General features: G+C 44.3%; 1 protein-coding gene across 1 annotated transcript; it reads right to left on the minus strand.

The window, feature by feature from the left end:
* Positions 1-486: 486 nt before the first annotated feature.
* On the minus strand, positions 487-2012 carry LOC139647393 (transcription factor HES-1-like). Its single transcript, XM_071523287.1, has 4 exons — positions 1902-2012; positions 1697-1792; positions 1465-1552; positions 487-935 (listed from the first exon to the last, which is right to left on the minus strand). Exons 1-4 carry the CDS (start codon positions 2007-2009, stop codon positions 487-489), a joined length of 741 nt encoding a protein of 246 aa, XP_071379388.1. The 5' UTR covers positions 2010-2012.
* Positions 2013-15996: the final 13984 nt, after the last annotated feature.

The raw sequence follows: 15996 nt of genomic DNA on the forward strand, positions 1-15996 counted from the left end.
TTAATTCAGAAGATTGTACACAAGTCTGAGATGAAGACAAAGTGTAACACCCAGAGCAGTTGATTGCATTTTTAAAAGGGAGCACAGGTCCCCCTGCCTCCAGATCAACACATTCCAGCATGATTACAAACTAAAAAACATTTTTGGGGTTAGGGTGGGGTTAGAGAAATGACAAAGATGCCTTTGGGGCCAATTTAGTATCAAACAACTCAAAAACATTTTATTAATCTCAAAAAGAAGACACCGAAGAGCTTTTCAAGGTGTTTGTTAACCTCATGAGGCAAACAAAATGTGCCATAACAACAACAGAGAATGACACAGTAAAAAAGGAGGCCAGGAATATCTCCTGATGTCCATATAACAAAAAAAAGCAAATGTGTGTAAACATCACTCTCAAGTATGATCTGAAAAACATTTACAAAATATACAAAAATATGTCTCATTGTGTTATTGTCCTTTCTTTCCCCAAATCCGAGGGAGGGGACCCTACCATGGTCTCCACACAGAGTCTAAGGTGACTGGAGGAGGTGCCACGGGTGACATGTGATGGCTGTTTTGTGCACCCAGGGGTGCGAGGGCCGCGCTGGGGATGAGGAAGGCGAACTGTCCGTCTGGGGCCGGCACAACCTGGAACCCGCCATACAGCTTCACCGCTTCTGGGGGGACGCTCATCGCCGAGACGCTTTTGCAAGGCACCCCGTGCATCTGCGGGGCGGCGGCGCCCGGTATCTGTGTGACGGTCTGTCCCAGGTGAGGAGCGTAGAGGTTCACAGCGTTGATCTGGGTCACGCAGGCGGCCAGGTGGCTGAGGAGACGAGTCCTCACCTCGGTGTTCACCCCTTCACAGGTGGACAGGAAACGGGTGACCTCTCCAACACACTCACTGAACCCGGCTCTGTATTTACCCATGATGGACGGGTCCGTGTTCACAGCAGCTGTCAAAGGAAAATAGATACATAAATACATAGATAGATAGATAGATAGATAGACATAAATACATACATAGATAGATAGATAGATAGATAGATAGATTAATAGATAGATAAACGTAAATACAAAGATAGATAGATAGATAGATAGATAGATAGATGGATAGATAGATATTTGTGTAGCACTTTTCTAAAACAAACAACATGCTTCATTGCCTTCATCAAGGCAATGAAAAGACAGAAAAGATAAATATAATTTTAAATATATAATTATATCATATTAAATATAATAAAATATATCTGAAGTGAAGCCAGGAGTTGTGGACTTTTGGATCACGACTAAGTTTATTAGTGAGGTCAATAATATTTTCTAAATATAATAAATCTAAATATATTGCAGCAATACAGATCTTGTAGGCAATATATTTTGGAGTCTGTGGGAACAAGTTGGACCTTAATCTAAACCGACAATCCGAGAATGACTGTGCGCAGATCAGCATACTACAGTAAATCCTGAAATCGTACAGTTCCATACCAGTCATCTGAAGTCGCTGCAGGTTCCTCAGGTGCTTCACGGTCATCTCCAGGATGTCCGCCTTCTCCAGTTTGGAGTGTCTGGAGCTCTGAATGCACGAGGGAGAAATATGTTGTAGTTTCGAACTTACTGAAATTTCGTTGTATTTCCTAATCAACCTACACTGAACCTAACGAGGATTAAAACGTGAATGATTTGGAGGCAGACAAACTATAAATGTGTGTCTCCTTACGTCTTTCTTGAGTGCGTCCAGGATGAGCGTCTTCAGCTGGCCGAGGCTCTCATTGATGCGCGCGCGTCTCTTCTTTTCCATGATTGGTTTGGAGGACTTAAAGACAGGAAAAAACAATACTCTTGAGTACAACAGCGTTGAAATTTCAGTAACAGTTGACAGGTAAACGAATATGAACAAAAGGGTCTATGTCGCTATCAAATACCTTTCTATTCTCAGACGGAATCCTCGGTTTCTCCGGCGTTGTGTTGCCACTTGCCGGAGTGGCAGCCACGGAGGATGGGGATGTCCTCTCTAAAGTACCGGCTGGCATCTTCAGGTTAAGCGCTCACACCAGTGGAACAGCCGAGAGAAATAACTGTTGTAAAAAGTTTGCACAGGCAGCGTGTCCCGCGTTCTCCTTGGAAACCAAAAGAGGAGTTTACAAATGTCAGAAGTGAATTAGTCTCTGTCCCGACACCAAGGAGATATCAAATTCACTCCCGTTACTTGCACCTCGGGTCTTATTTATAGAGCCAGTGCCTGCACGCGAACGGCTCGTGCGCAAGTTCTCTAGGTTCCATTCCCACTGTAACGTCCTATCCAATGGGCGCGCGGGACATGTTGCCGGGGAGGCGGTAGGCTCGTGCAAGGAGGCCCTCCCATTGGCTACCTGTCAGGAAGAGCTGCGCTGACTTATGCGGGAAAACAAAGATAGTCTATATTTCAGAAGATAAATCACTCAGCAGTTCAAAGAATGGAAAAACTGGCTGCAAAAGCGGGTGTTTCTCCTCATCGTGGCTTCTCCTGCAGTTTGGCCTCAGGTACAAATCAAGTGTGCAACTCTCTGATGGAAGTTCCCCCATTTAAAACGAGAGAACCTGTTGCATTAGTGTGTTGCAGATGCATTGCATTGGTGCGGGAAACACTGGATTCATCCTGTAGGTTATGCGTTGATTATGTATGCTTACACTAAAGCAATTTCAATGCGTTTAATGCATGCGTATAATCAGTCAATCAGATCTGCAACAAAACATTATATTTTAATAGCCTACAGCAATCAATAACTACATCTAATAAGTTTCATCTCACTGCATTTCAGACACAAGATCTTTGCATTCACAAATGCATCGCAGATTAATTGTGATTTGGGATCAAGCAGCGATGACATAAAATGTTTCCATTGCGCTTGATAGGGACAAAAACTTCTCACTACAAAAATATAAATTTTAGTTTGGGATGTTATCATTAGGCTATATATTTTCAGTTTGTGTGTAATTTGTTCCAAATAAACGTCAGATGTTTTTTTTTAACAGACGATACACAACAAACACTGCAAACTTTATTTTAAAGTATTGATTTTTCAGTGACGATTAGAGTTGACAAGAGTTGATTGAAAAATTGTTTGTTCACTTATAGAGCTGAAATGGTTCTGAGAAGAGTTGAATTTACTCTGATGGGTGTGGACTTCACTGGCATAGTTGATTTTTACACTCTCAGAGTTAATTTAACACTGACATTTTTCTGCGTATCTCCAACTGAAGGCCATTAGTCCATGGGCCAGACCAGATTTCGGTACCACTCAAGGTGGCAAAATCTAGTTAAAAATTTTGAAAAGGTACATGTCCATAGATGATATTTTGGTATGATAACCATTGCTGAATGGTAGCTTTGTCACAGTAATCAGCTCATGAAGTTAACCACCCCCTACAATAAATTGGGTTGTAGGCGCTGATACATATCTTAATTTAGGCTCATTTTCAGGACCTTTAGTCAGGTTTTATGAGAATATGTTTGATATCATTTTAAAGGGTAGCTTCTTAGCTTTCATTCAAGCCCACTTGTGAGTCTGTCTGACAAATAAAGAGATCACATGGGCTCTTCAAAGTGTCAGTGACATTCATTTTTCCACAATTTTCGCCTAAACTATAGTCTTTATTTGAGCACTGTGACATCTAGGAACATCACAGACACAAACATCAAAAACTGGAATACTCACAGGACTGTAAGGATTCAGAAAAGGTATAATCTACCCATACTATCCCATCGTGAGGGGTGATTTTGGGTCTTAAAGTAGAAGAATGACTTCTCGAGGGAAATCTTATGTTCTTGATTGTGAGTAGTATTGTGAATTGTGAATGATTGTATTGTGAACTGGCCATAGCACATAGGCCTTCTATTTAATGACACATACTACTCTTCAGACAATTCCCTAAAGAATTTCAATGTTCAATAATTTACTGCCATTTCACCAAGAGGTTGCTAGGAATTTGTTTTAATGTGCCCAGGACTAGTGATTCTCAACCTTTTTTATATCAAGGACCCCTAATTTAGTCCACATTAGAGCCATGGACCCCCATTTGATGAGATTTTGCCTCTTGGACCTAAAGCTGAGAAGAATTTAATTGCTAGATATGATTTTTTGTCCAGAATTCCATGACTATAATGCAGGTAGAGAGATAACAGTGAAACTATGATCAAAACAGTCATTCTCCTACATTCTCTAATTGTGTTAACTTCTTGTAAATTAAATAATGGTGAAGTTTAATTCACAACAATTCATCAGTTTGCTGAGGACCCCCTGGGACCCCCTCAAGGACCCCTGGTGGTCCCCGGACCCCACTCAGAGAACCACTGCCCTGGACAAGACATACACTAAACAACCCTGTTCTATTTCACACAGGCTTCGCCCTCTAACGGGGCTTTATTTGCTCAACCACTCATCTAGTCACCTCAGCGCACTGAAAATATGCACACATACGCTCAGCCAATCAGGATGAGCCTAGTCAACTCTGCAAGGCCTCACCCTATATAAGGCGAGCAGCTCATTACTCAGCATCCACTTTTCATCAGTACTCTGACGAACAACGTTGCCTTGGATGCCATTGATTGATAAAATACTGTCCAACATGCCCCAGTCTGGTTGCTGCTGTGGAATACTTCGATTGCCTTGGCCTGAACAAGCTGCAGATGGGGTAGCTGACCTGGCGGAGTGCATTGACTGGTGGGCTCTGTCTTTTGTGCGGTGCCAGCAATAATGGAAGCACTTCCAGTGCTACCAGTGTTCTCCCGAGATCCAGCTCCGCTGCACCGATGGTGAGGCAGAATGTGGTGGCGGCTCTGCCGATCCCTGCCCCTCTGCCCCGGTCACAGATCCACTAGCATTGGCTTGCCCCCACCCGGATATGGTGGATGAATCCATCCCACAGACGCGGCCGATACAAGGACGATTTTTGGCACCCCCATGCTGGATGAAACTTGGAAGTGTGTGGAGGCATCGTGGCTTCTGTCTCCGGCTTCTCCGACTACACCAGAGTGAAAAGGAAATAGGACGTTTTGCGTCATGGCATCCTCCACTGGACGACATGCTGGCTGCCCACTTTTCACCTGGTTCTGCTGGCTGGTTGGGAAGCAGGAAGCCTGCTCCCCCTGCTAAAATTTTCTACCTGGCAGGCCTAGTCGGCAACGGCAGCAAACAACCTGTTGGGTGTGTTCCTGTCACAGCTACCAACAAGCAAGACCACAAGAGTTGTATCTGGTGTCCCGCTTACTGGGACAGATGAACAACCTCACCAGACTGATGGCAAAGAGGGCTGAGGTTGTATATAAAAGCTTTATAGCCTCCACTCCACAGCTTGCCACCCAACCCCTGACAGAGTTTTATCACAAATAGCGGAGTCACTTTGTTTTGACAGAATGGATGGACAGGATGCTTAGATTGGGTTATGCACTCCAGTTTCGTAGCATCCCACCTCGTTCACAGGAATGAGAGAGTCTGTCATGACCTTGCCAGAGGACGTGGACACCCTGTTCAGGGAAGTCCAGGAACTGTTACAGAAAGACGCTATTCCTGTAGTTCCTCAGCAGGACAGGAAAGTGGTCTGTACTCTGGATCTCCACTCACTCAACGTGTACATCACACATAGGACATTCCGAATTCCGAATGTGCACAGCAGACTACCATTGGCTATTCCCTAGTCCCCCGTATCTTTTCCACTTGTGTGGATACAGCACTTCAATCGCTGTGCCGTCGGGAATACGGGTCTCTTTATATCTAGATGACCTAATCCTCATGGCCTGGTCCAAAGAATGGGCCATGTCTCACATGATCCAATTGGTGCAGGACCCTAGGACATTAGGCTTTGCGGTCAACTGGAAGAACAGCGTACCTCAACCGTGCCAGCAGACACTGTTTTTGGGCCTGCAGCTTGACTCGTCCATCCTGAGAGCTTGTCTGTCAGAACTCAGACAGACAGCTATTGCGGAGTCAGTTCAATGGTGCAGCATGACAGGTTCATGATAGTACTTACTGTAATGCACCTTCTTGGTCTCTTCTCAGCAGCTCACCATTTGGTTCCAATGGTGCTGCACATGAGACGCCTGTAGAGGCGGTTTGCCAGACTGAGTTCGGACCCACGATGGCACAAACAACACCTGGTGACCATACCCCGAATAGCCAGAAGCGACCTGGACTACTGGCTACAAGGCAAGAAAATGCAGGAAATGGTGTGGGGACATTGATCCATTGACTAGCTCAATTGGTCTCTTTCCTCCAGCTCCTACTGAAGAGACTGGCGCTTTCTACCATTAAGGTTTATGCGTCAGCGATGAGGGGCTTGGAGAGAGGTCGGTTTTTGGCCACCCTCTCCTGAAACGTTAGGAGGGGGCTAGGAGGAAACACCCGGTGATGCATTCCGCTGCCCCCCAGTTGGAGTTGCCTGTGGTCCTCGAGGTCCTCGAGGTCCTTTCAAGCCCACTGGGCAGACCTCTGATAAGTTGTTGTCAGTCAAGGTCACGTTGCTGCTTGCTTTGACTTCGGCTAAGAGGGTGTGTGATTTGTGTGCTCTTTTGGTCCACCCCAGCTGTATGCTGATACTTGGATACCTGAGTGGCGCCACAGACTCAGAGAATCCATCCTTGTGCCTAAGAACATTAGGAGTAAATTTAGGTCTCAGATGATTCAGCTGGATGCATTTTATCCCACTTCTCATGAAGGGGAGAGGATGGAGAGGTTGCATTGCTTATGTCCAGTAAATGCATTGGCATGTTATGTGGAATGTGCAGGTGCACACAACAGTTGTTTGTGTGCTATGCACACAGGGTGGCTGGCAAGCCCCTGTGAAAATAGGGGCTGGCCCATTGGCTCTGCGACGGCATTTCTCAGGCATATGCGTTGGAGGGAGCCTCCCACAGCCACACGTTCTATAAGGAGTGTGGCTGTGGTTGACACCCTGTCCATTTATCAGATTTTATCTGTTGGATGTGTCTGGGTCTCTCAGGGTCAGTGTTCAGGACAAGGAACTGGAACCCAAGACCTGTGAGTGAGAGACCTGTTGTGCTGAAGTCTTAAAGGGTAACTTCGGTATTTTTCAACCTGGACCCTATTTTCCCAACTGCGGGTGTCTAAGAAACTAATGGGGACAACAATTTTTGAAATTGGTCCAGTATTGAGCGAGATCGCTTCAGCCGGCAGCCGCGAAACAGGCTGCAATGTAATCCGACGGGGCAAATGCGCGCCGTCAATGTACGTCCACTAAAAGTGCTTGTTTTTGCCACTGACTGGCTCAGATTGTTATTATAAGTGTCTGACACAATATGGAAAGGACCCTATACAGAAATGAAACGTACTTCCTTACCTTTAGCTTGATCCCGTCTGTGTGTAACCAAGTCTCGCCCAAGTCCCGCGAGAGCTTAGTTGTTGCAGGAAGTCACCTGTGGAAACGTGAGTGAGAGTTGGAGAGAGGAGTGCCACCGGGAGGAGTTTGTTGTGTTGGAGTACAGAGATCGTAGCTTAGCGTTATCTAAAAGATCTAAAAAAAAAACAACAAAAACAAAACAATGGTTTGTGTTTGCGCATTTCCGTATTGTGCCAACAAAATGTCGCGCAACACTTCGCGCAGCTTTCACAGACTGCCTTTGTTGTGACCCGCTGAAGTTGTGGCTAGATGTGCTACAAATGGATGCCAACACTCCTGTCCATACGCTGCGCCTTGCAGACCATCGGGTCTGCAGTGACCATTTTGACCGGGATGACTACAGCCAGCCAAAGAGGAGACGAAATCCTATCCCAAAGCACTTTTTCCTAAAGAAAAATGCTGTCCCGAGAGTGGAGAGACCTGCTGCAGACAGAGTGGAGGTAAAGTTATTAGCTAAAGTTATTGCGTTGTCCTGGCATCAGTACACACGGCAAAAACAATCACTAAACTAGAAAGGCACTCGGAGAGCGCAGACCTCCGCCAAGGTTCATGCTATTATTGTTTGTTCGTGAGTCGGATCCAGATCCGCTCCAAAATTTAATGGGTTCTTCCTTGGCCCATGCTACACCCTTCCACCAAGTTTCATGAAAATCGGGCCAGTATTTTTTCCGTAATCCTGCTGACAGACAAACAAACAAACGGCACCGAAAACATAACCTCCTTGGCGGAGCTAGCCAGTAGTATGTGTAAAATAGCCTATCAACTGAGTCATGATTGATTATAAAATATGTATATAGATTCATTTCCCCTTTTCAGCAGTTGACATTCATAATAATACAATAAGTGATATCAACAAGCTGAAATTATCTGTGTAATATTGTTGCCTAAGTGTGTGTGCGTGGTGTAAAAATGTCATTTATGCTTATCTATTATACGACCTATAAGCCCACTTTTATGCCTACATTTGTATATCCTATACATTAGCAGATATGCTATCATAGAGATACTTACTGGAAATGAATGATGATGGTAGCTCTTCAATGAGTAGGAGCTCTTCATCCGTATACTCTGGCTCAAATAAATACGGGCCGCCATCGAATTCAAAGGCCTCTTCCACGTTGTCGAAATCAGGTAAATATTCAGCCATGACTTAGAAAATCTTTTAGATAACACTGAGCTACGATCTCTGCCACAACTTCAGCGGGTCACAACAAAGGCAGTCTGTGAAAGCTGCGCGAAGTGTTGCGCGACATTTTGTTGGCACAATACGGAAATGCGCAAACACAAACCATTGTTTTGTTTTTGTTGTTTTTTTTTTAGATCTTTTAGATAACGCTAAGCTACGATCTCTGTACTCCAACACAACAAACTCCTCCCGGTGGCACTCCTCTCTCCAACTCTCACTCACGTTTCCACAGGTGACTTCCTGCAACAACTAAGCTCTCGCGGGACTTGGGCGAGACTTGGTTACACACAGACGGGATCAAGCTAAAGGTAAGGAAGTACGTTTCATTTCTGTATAGGGTCCTTTCCATATTGTGTCAGACACTTATAATAACAATCTGAGCCAGTCAGTGGCAAAAACAAGCACTTTTAGTGGACGTACATTGACGGCGCGCATTTGCCCCGTCGGATTACATTGCAGCCTGTTTCGCGGCTGCCGGCTGAAGCGATCTCGCTCAATACTGGACCAATTTCAAAAATTGTTGTCCCCATTAGTTTCTTAGACACCCGCAGTTGGGAAAATAGGGTCCAGGTTGAAAAATACCGAAGTTACCCTTTAACATACTGGGGCACTGTTGAGACCATCCCCGAGTCGTCCGGCGCTAGGTGACTCAAGTGCTAACACGTAGGAGTGTAGTGTTGGTCCGCCCCCCCTGGCTGACCAAGGTGTTTACAGTCAATTCAGGCTGGTGATACAGTATGTTGTTAACGTGTTGGTGCAGGGAAGGGATTGAAGTCATCAGACTTAGTCCCCTAAGCCAATAGAGCTCTGAATCTTAAAATTGTTTGGGAAATTGTCTGAAGAGTAGTCTGTGGCATTATAAGTAGAAGGCCTGAGGCATGTGCTATGGCCAGTTCACGATACAATGACAACTCCATCACATTACTCATTTTCAGTGCGCTGAGGTGACTAGATGAGTGGTTGAGCAAATAAAGCCCCGTTAGAGGGCGAAGCCTGTGTGAAATAGAACAGGGTTGTTTAGTGTATGTCTTGTCCAAAGCAGTGGTTCTCCGAGTGGGGTCCGGGGACCACCAGGTGTCCTTGAGGGGGTTCCAAAAAATAATATCTAGCAATTAAAATATTCTCAGCTTTGGGTCCGAGAGACAAAAGGTTGAGAATCACTAGTCCTGGGCACATTAAAACAAATTCCTAGCAACCTCTTGGTGAAATGGCAGTAAATTATTGAACATTGAAATTCTTTAGGGAATTGTCTGAAGAGTAGTATGTGTCATTAAATAGAAGGCCTATGTGCTATGGCCAGTTCACAATACAATCATTCACAATTCACAATACTACTCACAATCAAGAACATAAGATTTCCCTCGAGAAGTCATTCTTCTACTTTAAGACCCAAAATCACCCCTCACGATGGGATAGTATGGGTAGATTATACCTTTTCTGAATCCTTACAGTCCTGTGAGTATTCCAGTTTTTGATGTTTGTGTCTGTGATGTTCCTAGATGTCACAGTGCTCAAATAAAGACTATAGTTTAGGCGAAAATTGTGGAAAAATGAATGTCACTGACACTTTGAAGAGCCCATGTGATCTCTTTATTTGTCAGACAGACTCACAAGTGGGCTTGAATGAAAGCTAAGAAGCTACCCTTTAAAATGATATCAAACATATTCTCATAAAACCTGACTAAAGGTCCTGAAAATGAGCCTAAATTAAGATATGTATCAGCGCCTACAACCCAATTTATTGTAGGGGGTGGTTAACTTCATGAGCTGATTACTGTGACAAAGCTACCATTCAGCAATGGTTATCATACCAAAATATCATCTATGGACATGTACCTTTTCAAAATTTTTAACTAGATTTTGCCACCTTGAGTGGTACCGACAAGTGAAATTTTGGGCTTTGGCCCATGGACTACATATCTTACTTGTATTCCATTAACCTACATTGACAGCAGACTGGTCCACTGCACTTTGTGTGACATTTGTAGGCTACTTGGAAACAGGGGCAGAGTGAGATCGCTCTGCTTCTTCTGACAAATACATGCAATTGGAGATAAACTCTCTCTCTCTCTCTCTCTCTGTCTCTCTCTCTCTCTCTCACACACACACACACACACACACACACACACACACACACACACACACTGTCCTGGATGCAGCATGTGTGTATGAGGGTTTTTTTGGGGGGTCAGTGAGTGCTTGAAGGTTGTGGAGCAGACCTGACCCCCTGCTCCTCCTCCAGCCTGACACACTCCAGGCCTCATGTCTGCTGCAGTCAGGAGGAAATCCCTGGCTTTCCATCCTGACACACTGACACACACTCAGCTCTCCTCCATCGCCCATTAACTCTGTCTCCCTGTCTGCCTTATCAGGTAGAAAGCAATCAGAGCAGAAGACTGATTTCCACTGTAAACTCATTTAAAGATGGATCAATAAAAGGGTTTTTGTCAATGAATATTTGAAGAGCTAATTTCCAAAACGCTATACTGTGAATCCAATTTAGGAAAAATCATCACCTGAAGTTCATCATTCAGTATTGGTAAAATATGGAGCAAAAAAGTTATACAAGTGTTATTCTTCTGTCAACCAAGGACTCAATTTACCCATAATTTATTAAAGAAGCATCATATTTTTAATTTTTTGCTAACACTCTATTAATAAGATTAGGAATCACTTTTTTCAAATGGTGGAGAACTCTTCATTTTCAGACCACATGGGATTATGAGACACAATTAGAAATAGAAATCTACAGATCCTGTGTTCAGCATGTGGGTGTTGGATATCCTGTTTATGCAAGTAAATGACAATGTTGTGTTTCATCATCCGGTTTCATCAACTATTTCATCTCTTTTTTTTTTTTTTTACACTTTTATAACCTTTAAGGATGTGTCAATAACAGACATTGCAAAAGCAGACTTGAGATTCATTGTGCTCATTTTTACTGTATATCTCAACATAAATACAAATAAAAAATATTATGGCGCTATGTGCATTGATGCAGGTTGCAGCTATAGATGAGAGTTCAGCAGTGCAATAGAACAACATGCCATAACACAGTGGTACTGAGTAGGATGGAAATATAACATATAAAAATATATAAAAACGTATGAGTCTCGTAAAGCATGGATGTTGTTCCTGAGGTTAAAGGAGCTGTGTATAAAAACCTGTGCAGACATTATAAAGAGTACAAGATTTTGCAAATAAATAGAGGGACTAGGTGGTAACAGTAGTGGGATTAGTCAGTTTCATGTAGATTCTCCTCATCCTACCCAGTTGTGTTTTCTATTCCACTTTCTTCACAGCTACGCCCATTTTGTGCTGGGTGAGAAATGTAGGTGTATTTGGGGAAGCTTTTCTGTGGTTGTTACATGCCAACTGATTTTTGTTTATCATCAACACTTACCCTAAAATACAGAGAAAAAATTTCCAAGGGGAGGCAATGTGTCAGAGATAGCAGAGATAGAGATAAATTAATAGAATGTCTGGTTACTGGACTAAATGTGAAATGTGTCAGTGTTTGGTTACTGGACCAAACAGAAAACAAACATGCAGTAAAACCTTTTCATCTTTCTCACAAAATATCTGAACTATTTATCTATTTACCATCTCTATGTGTCATTTATTACAAATTAGACAGTATGTACAGTATCAATGTGATCAACCATCAAAGCTGCAGTATCAGGCCAGATGAGTAGTTGTTTCCTGTGAAATGTTTACTGACTGACATCTCTTTCTCTCCTTCCATCTGGTACAGGTTTATCATCAGATGGCTCTATCCTCCTTGATAGACTTCAGAAGTCTTCTCTAAAGCTGCTAAATCCTCAGAGGTGAAATGACCCCAAAAGCCTCCTTGTTGTTTGAGCAAGAGAACTTCAAGCACAACTGGCTTTCTGACTGGGCAACTGAGCAAATATTCAACAGATTTAAACCAAATAAAATCAAGTCTTCTGCCAAAACGGGATTGACCAATTATAATAACACTAGTCCATGTAAGGGAAAAACCTATGTAGATATTTTGTTTTCTCTTATGAAGTCTGAAAAAGTAGCTCTGCACCATAAACCTTGCCAGCACCATTGGTTGCGATGTTGACTGTCTTGCGACGATGACTGTTATAGCGAGGTGTTGTCCTCAGTGAGAAAAAGAAGTGAAGATAACGCTGCACTTGTCATCGAGGTTTGGAGGGTAGACATACAAGACAGAAAATAGCCTCACACATTTCCCCAAGTCAAGATTTGAGGAGGATAAGAGGAGGGAAATATCTTCCAAAGAAAAAGACTCATACAAGTAATGCTGTTGTATCTCCATGTATGGCCTACCAGAAATATTTTAATATTACAGCATCTAATAAGTGTTCATGATGGGTATTTTCACTATTATCAATTTTGTGTAGGACATGCAGCTCTGAACCAAAAGCCTCCTCTGTAGTCCAGAAATACACCTAATTCACATAAGTGTGCTATTTCTTCTGTTCTTTAGGAATCACATAAAATGGTTAGTTCATGTTCTAACAGGATGTTTTAACCAGATGCTCCTTTAAAATAGGCCGAGGTTCCTTCGTACAACAGATGAGAGGATACTGGAGAGGACAGCCAACAATAAATTATGTCCTATCGCTTCTACTCTCAATAAGCCTGCTGCTCTGGTACAAACAACCCTGCATTGTGGATGGTGATGTAGACCTGTGGTTTATAGCACAATCCTGATCTGTATCAGTGTGGGAACCCAGGGACTGGAGACACCACAGAGGAAGGGTTAGAAAGCTATCAGGGGCCAACATGTGTCTGATAACCACCAACTGAGGGACGGGACGGGGGCAGGAAGACTTATAAATTGTTTTGTTTTGGATTAGAAGGGCCTTTACCTCCGGGATATGCTGGCTAAAATATATTGCTCTCTTCAGCACAGGAATTCCCATTTGAGGAGAGAAATGTGACTTATTAGGGAAGGCAACACTGATGAATTAACGGCTCTGTGAAGCTCAGATAAAACTCTGCACAGTGGGAGCTGCAGCTTGTTTCTACATGGAATGGCCACTTGTCAGCGACCACACTTCTCTCCATCTTCACCTGGTCCGGCAACGCTGACCCTCCACCCAGCCGCCACCGTGTCAAAGCGAGCGGGCAGCGAAATGGCCATCCTCATCATCAAATAGTGGGAAAGTTCCCTTTCAACTGCCGGTATGAAAACATCTCAGGCCAGGAGGGGAGGGGACAGACAGAGCGGATCACTTAAACATCTCATCCAGGGCTCCGCTCACTCTCCGTACCTCCCTCTCCCTTTGAATTCCCCCTCACAGAGAGAAGGGGGGCCTCCCATAGCAACTCCCAGCCCCGGGCCTGCCCGCCTTTTGTCCCCCTCCCCAACAGCAGTTTCTGCTCCAGAAGCCTTAGACAAGGCCTCCATTAATTGCGGGCCTGTGTGGAATACACGTGGGACAATGGGCCCAACAGAGTGTCCGGCCCCCAGACAAGGCTGGAAACAAGTGGTACAGGAATCCGGCAGAATAGAATCGTCCTGGCTGATGTCACTGAATACATTTACCTACCTCAGAGCGCATTCACTCCGCGCTTTGTTTTATTTGGACAAAAAAAGAAGGGGTGGGGTGGGGGGGCAGTGGTATCAATGGAGAAGAGGAGTAGGGGAGGGGGGCTCAAGGATGGGAAATAACTGGTCGTCATGACAACCCACTGAATCAAAAATATGGTCGAATTTACTGGAGGCAGAGATGTAAAAAGGGTAGAGGGCATTAGATTAAACCCTGCGTGAGATAAGAGGAGGCTGAAAACAGAGGTTTAGTTTTCTAGTTTATTCAACCCTGTTTATACGCCAATACAGAACGGATAAAGAGCTGGGAGATTAGGAGACTCATCTGGGCTCATGTTTGTCAACAACAACCTGAGCAGTTTCAAGTCAGCTTATTCCAAATCAGTGGAAGGGATGCTTAGCTATGGCAAGTGAAGCTGCAGAGGAAAAAGGGACCATAGCAACTGGTATTCCTCAGTTCCAAGGAGCATAACAACCTGCCATCTGTCACCTAACGTGGGCTCTTTCTTAAAAAGCCAGCATTTAGACCTTCAACTTGGAGGCAAAGGCAATGAGACTGAAGTCTTATTGAACTCTGGGTCTCCCCTTTGAAAGGGGATCCAGTCATCGCCTTATCCCTCATCAAATTGAAAAACGCTTTTAGAGATTCTAAGAGAGGCCTCACATTTAATTTTTAAAACCCAGACATGAAAGTGTTTCTAAACCACATTCAGCAGTGAAAACTCTTTAAAGGACTAGTTAGCATGTAGATTATATGCATTTCAGTGCATTGTCAAAGTATCTAAGTGTATTTACATGTTAATATGTTCAGGGATACTATCGTCTTGAAAAGGTGTTGGGGGAGGTTGGTTAACTGTGTATTTTCTCTCTTGTGGACCATGGGAATGCGATTTCTTTGTGCCATCAAGGTTCAAACACATTCCTGTAAGGCCATGGATATTATGAGGATTGACTCACAACAGAAAAACAACCTCTGAACCTGTTGATTTTGGCTGGTTAAGTTGGGCTTCCTGGACGCTGCTGTCCATGTCCATGATATGTTTAACCTTCCTGAAATTGGATCTTTTTTCTTTATCGTGGATAGGGTTGTAGAATCTGTTGTTGGTTCTTTTATATCAACATCAAGCCAAAAAGCTCCCCTCAACAAAAGACCTGCTGATACACTAGCATGTGGTGCTTATCCAAGTCCATATCCGTGAGTGTGTTTGCGTTGGGATTTATGAATGTGAAGATGGCCCATTCTTGCCGCTCAAGATGACTCACAAGACCGGCGTTTTGGCCACTTACGCTGTGAAAGCAGCCTGGGGGATGGCCTTTCAGCACTCGAGGACCTCTGGCTGAGTCCCCTTCACATGGGAGATCAGCCTCACTTGGGAAAAAGTCCCTGCTCTTTTCGAGGAGCTGTCCTGAGGGATGGCGCGCTCCTTGTCCCAGGGCCTCCCTTCTTCACCTGCCGGCTTAGTGCTCATCACTTATGCACATAATCCCTGGTTAGTGCATGTGATCCACCAGCCCAGGCCCAGGCCCCTGGCCCCCGAGCCTCGCCTGCTCACATGCTTGCTGGGTGGCTCCTGGGTGGCCATGGCAACTCTCATCTTCTCATGACAGTTAGGCCTCAGTCATGGCTCTAAGTCCCCCTTCAGTCTCTGTGCGTCTTTTTCTGTCTGCTGCTTTCTGTCTCCTAAAGCCCTCCTCTGTTTGTGTCTGATGCTATATCTATGTCTCTCTCTCTCTCTCTCTCTCTTTCTCTCTCTCTTTCCTCATCTTCTTTTCTCCCGGTTTGGTTGTTCCCATGCTTCGCCCAAGCCGAGCCTGAGAAGCTGGCTAACTCTATCAGCCGCAGTACGGCACCTTGCTCGGAGGGCACAAAAGTACATCACTGCTATTCTTAGTC

Source organism: Centroberyx affinis, unplaced genomic scaffold, assembly GCF_046629955.1.
Source record: "Centroberyx affinis isolate AG114_WGS23_722 - 3 ecotype Tasmania unplaced genomic scaffold, CSIRO-AGI_Caff_v1 ptg001078l_1, whole genome shotgun sequence".
Classification (NCBI taxonomy): domain Eukaryota; kingdom Metazoa; phylum Chordata; class Actinopteri; order Beryciformes; family Berycidae; genus Centroberyx; species Centroberyx affinis.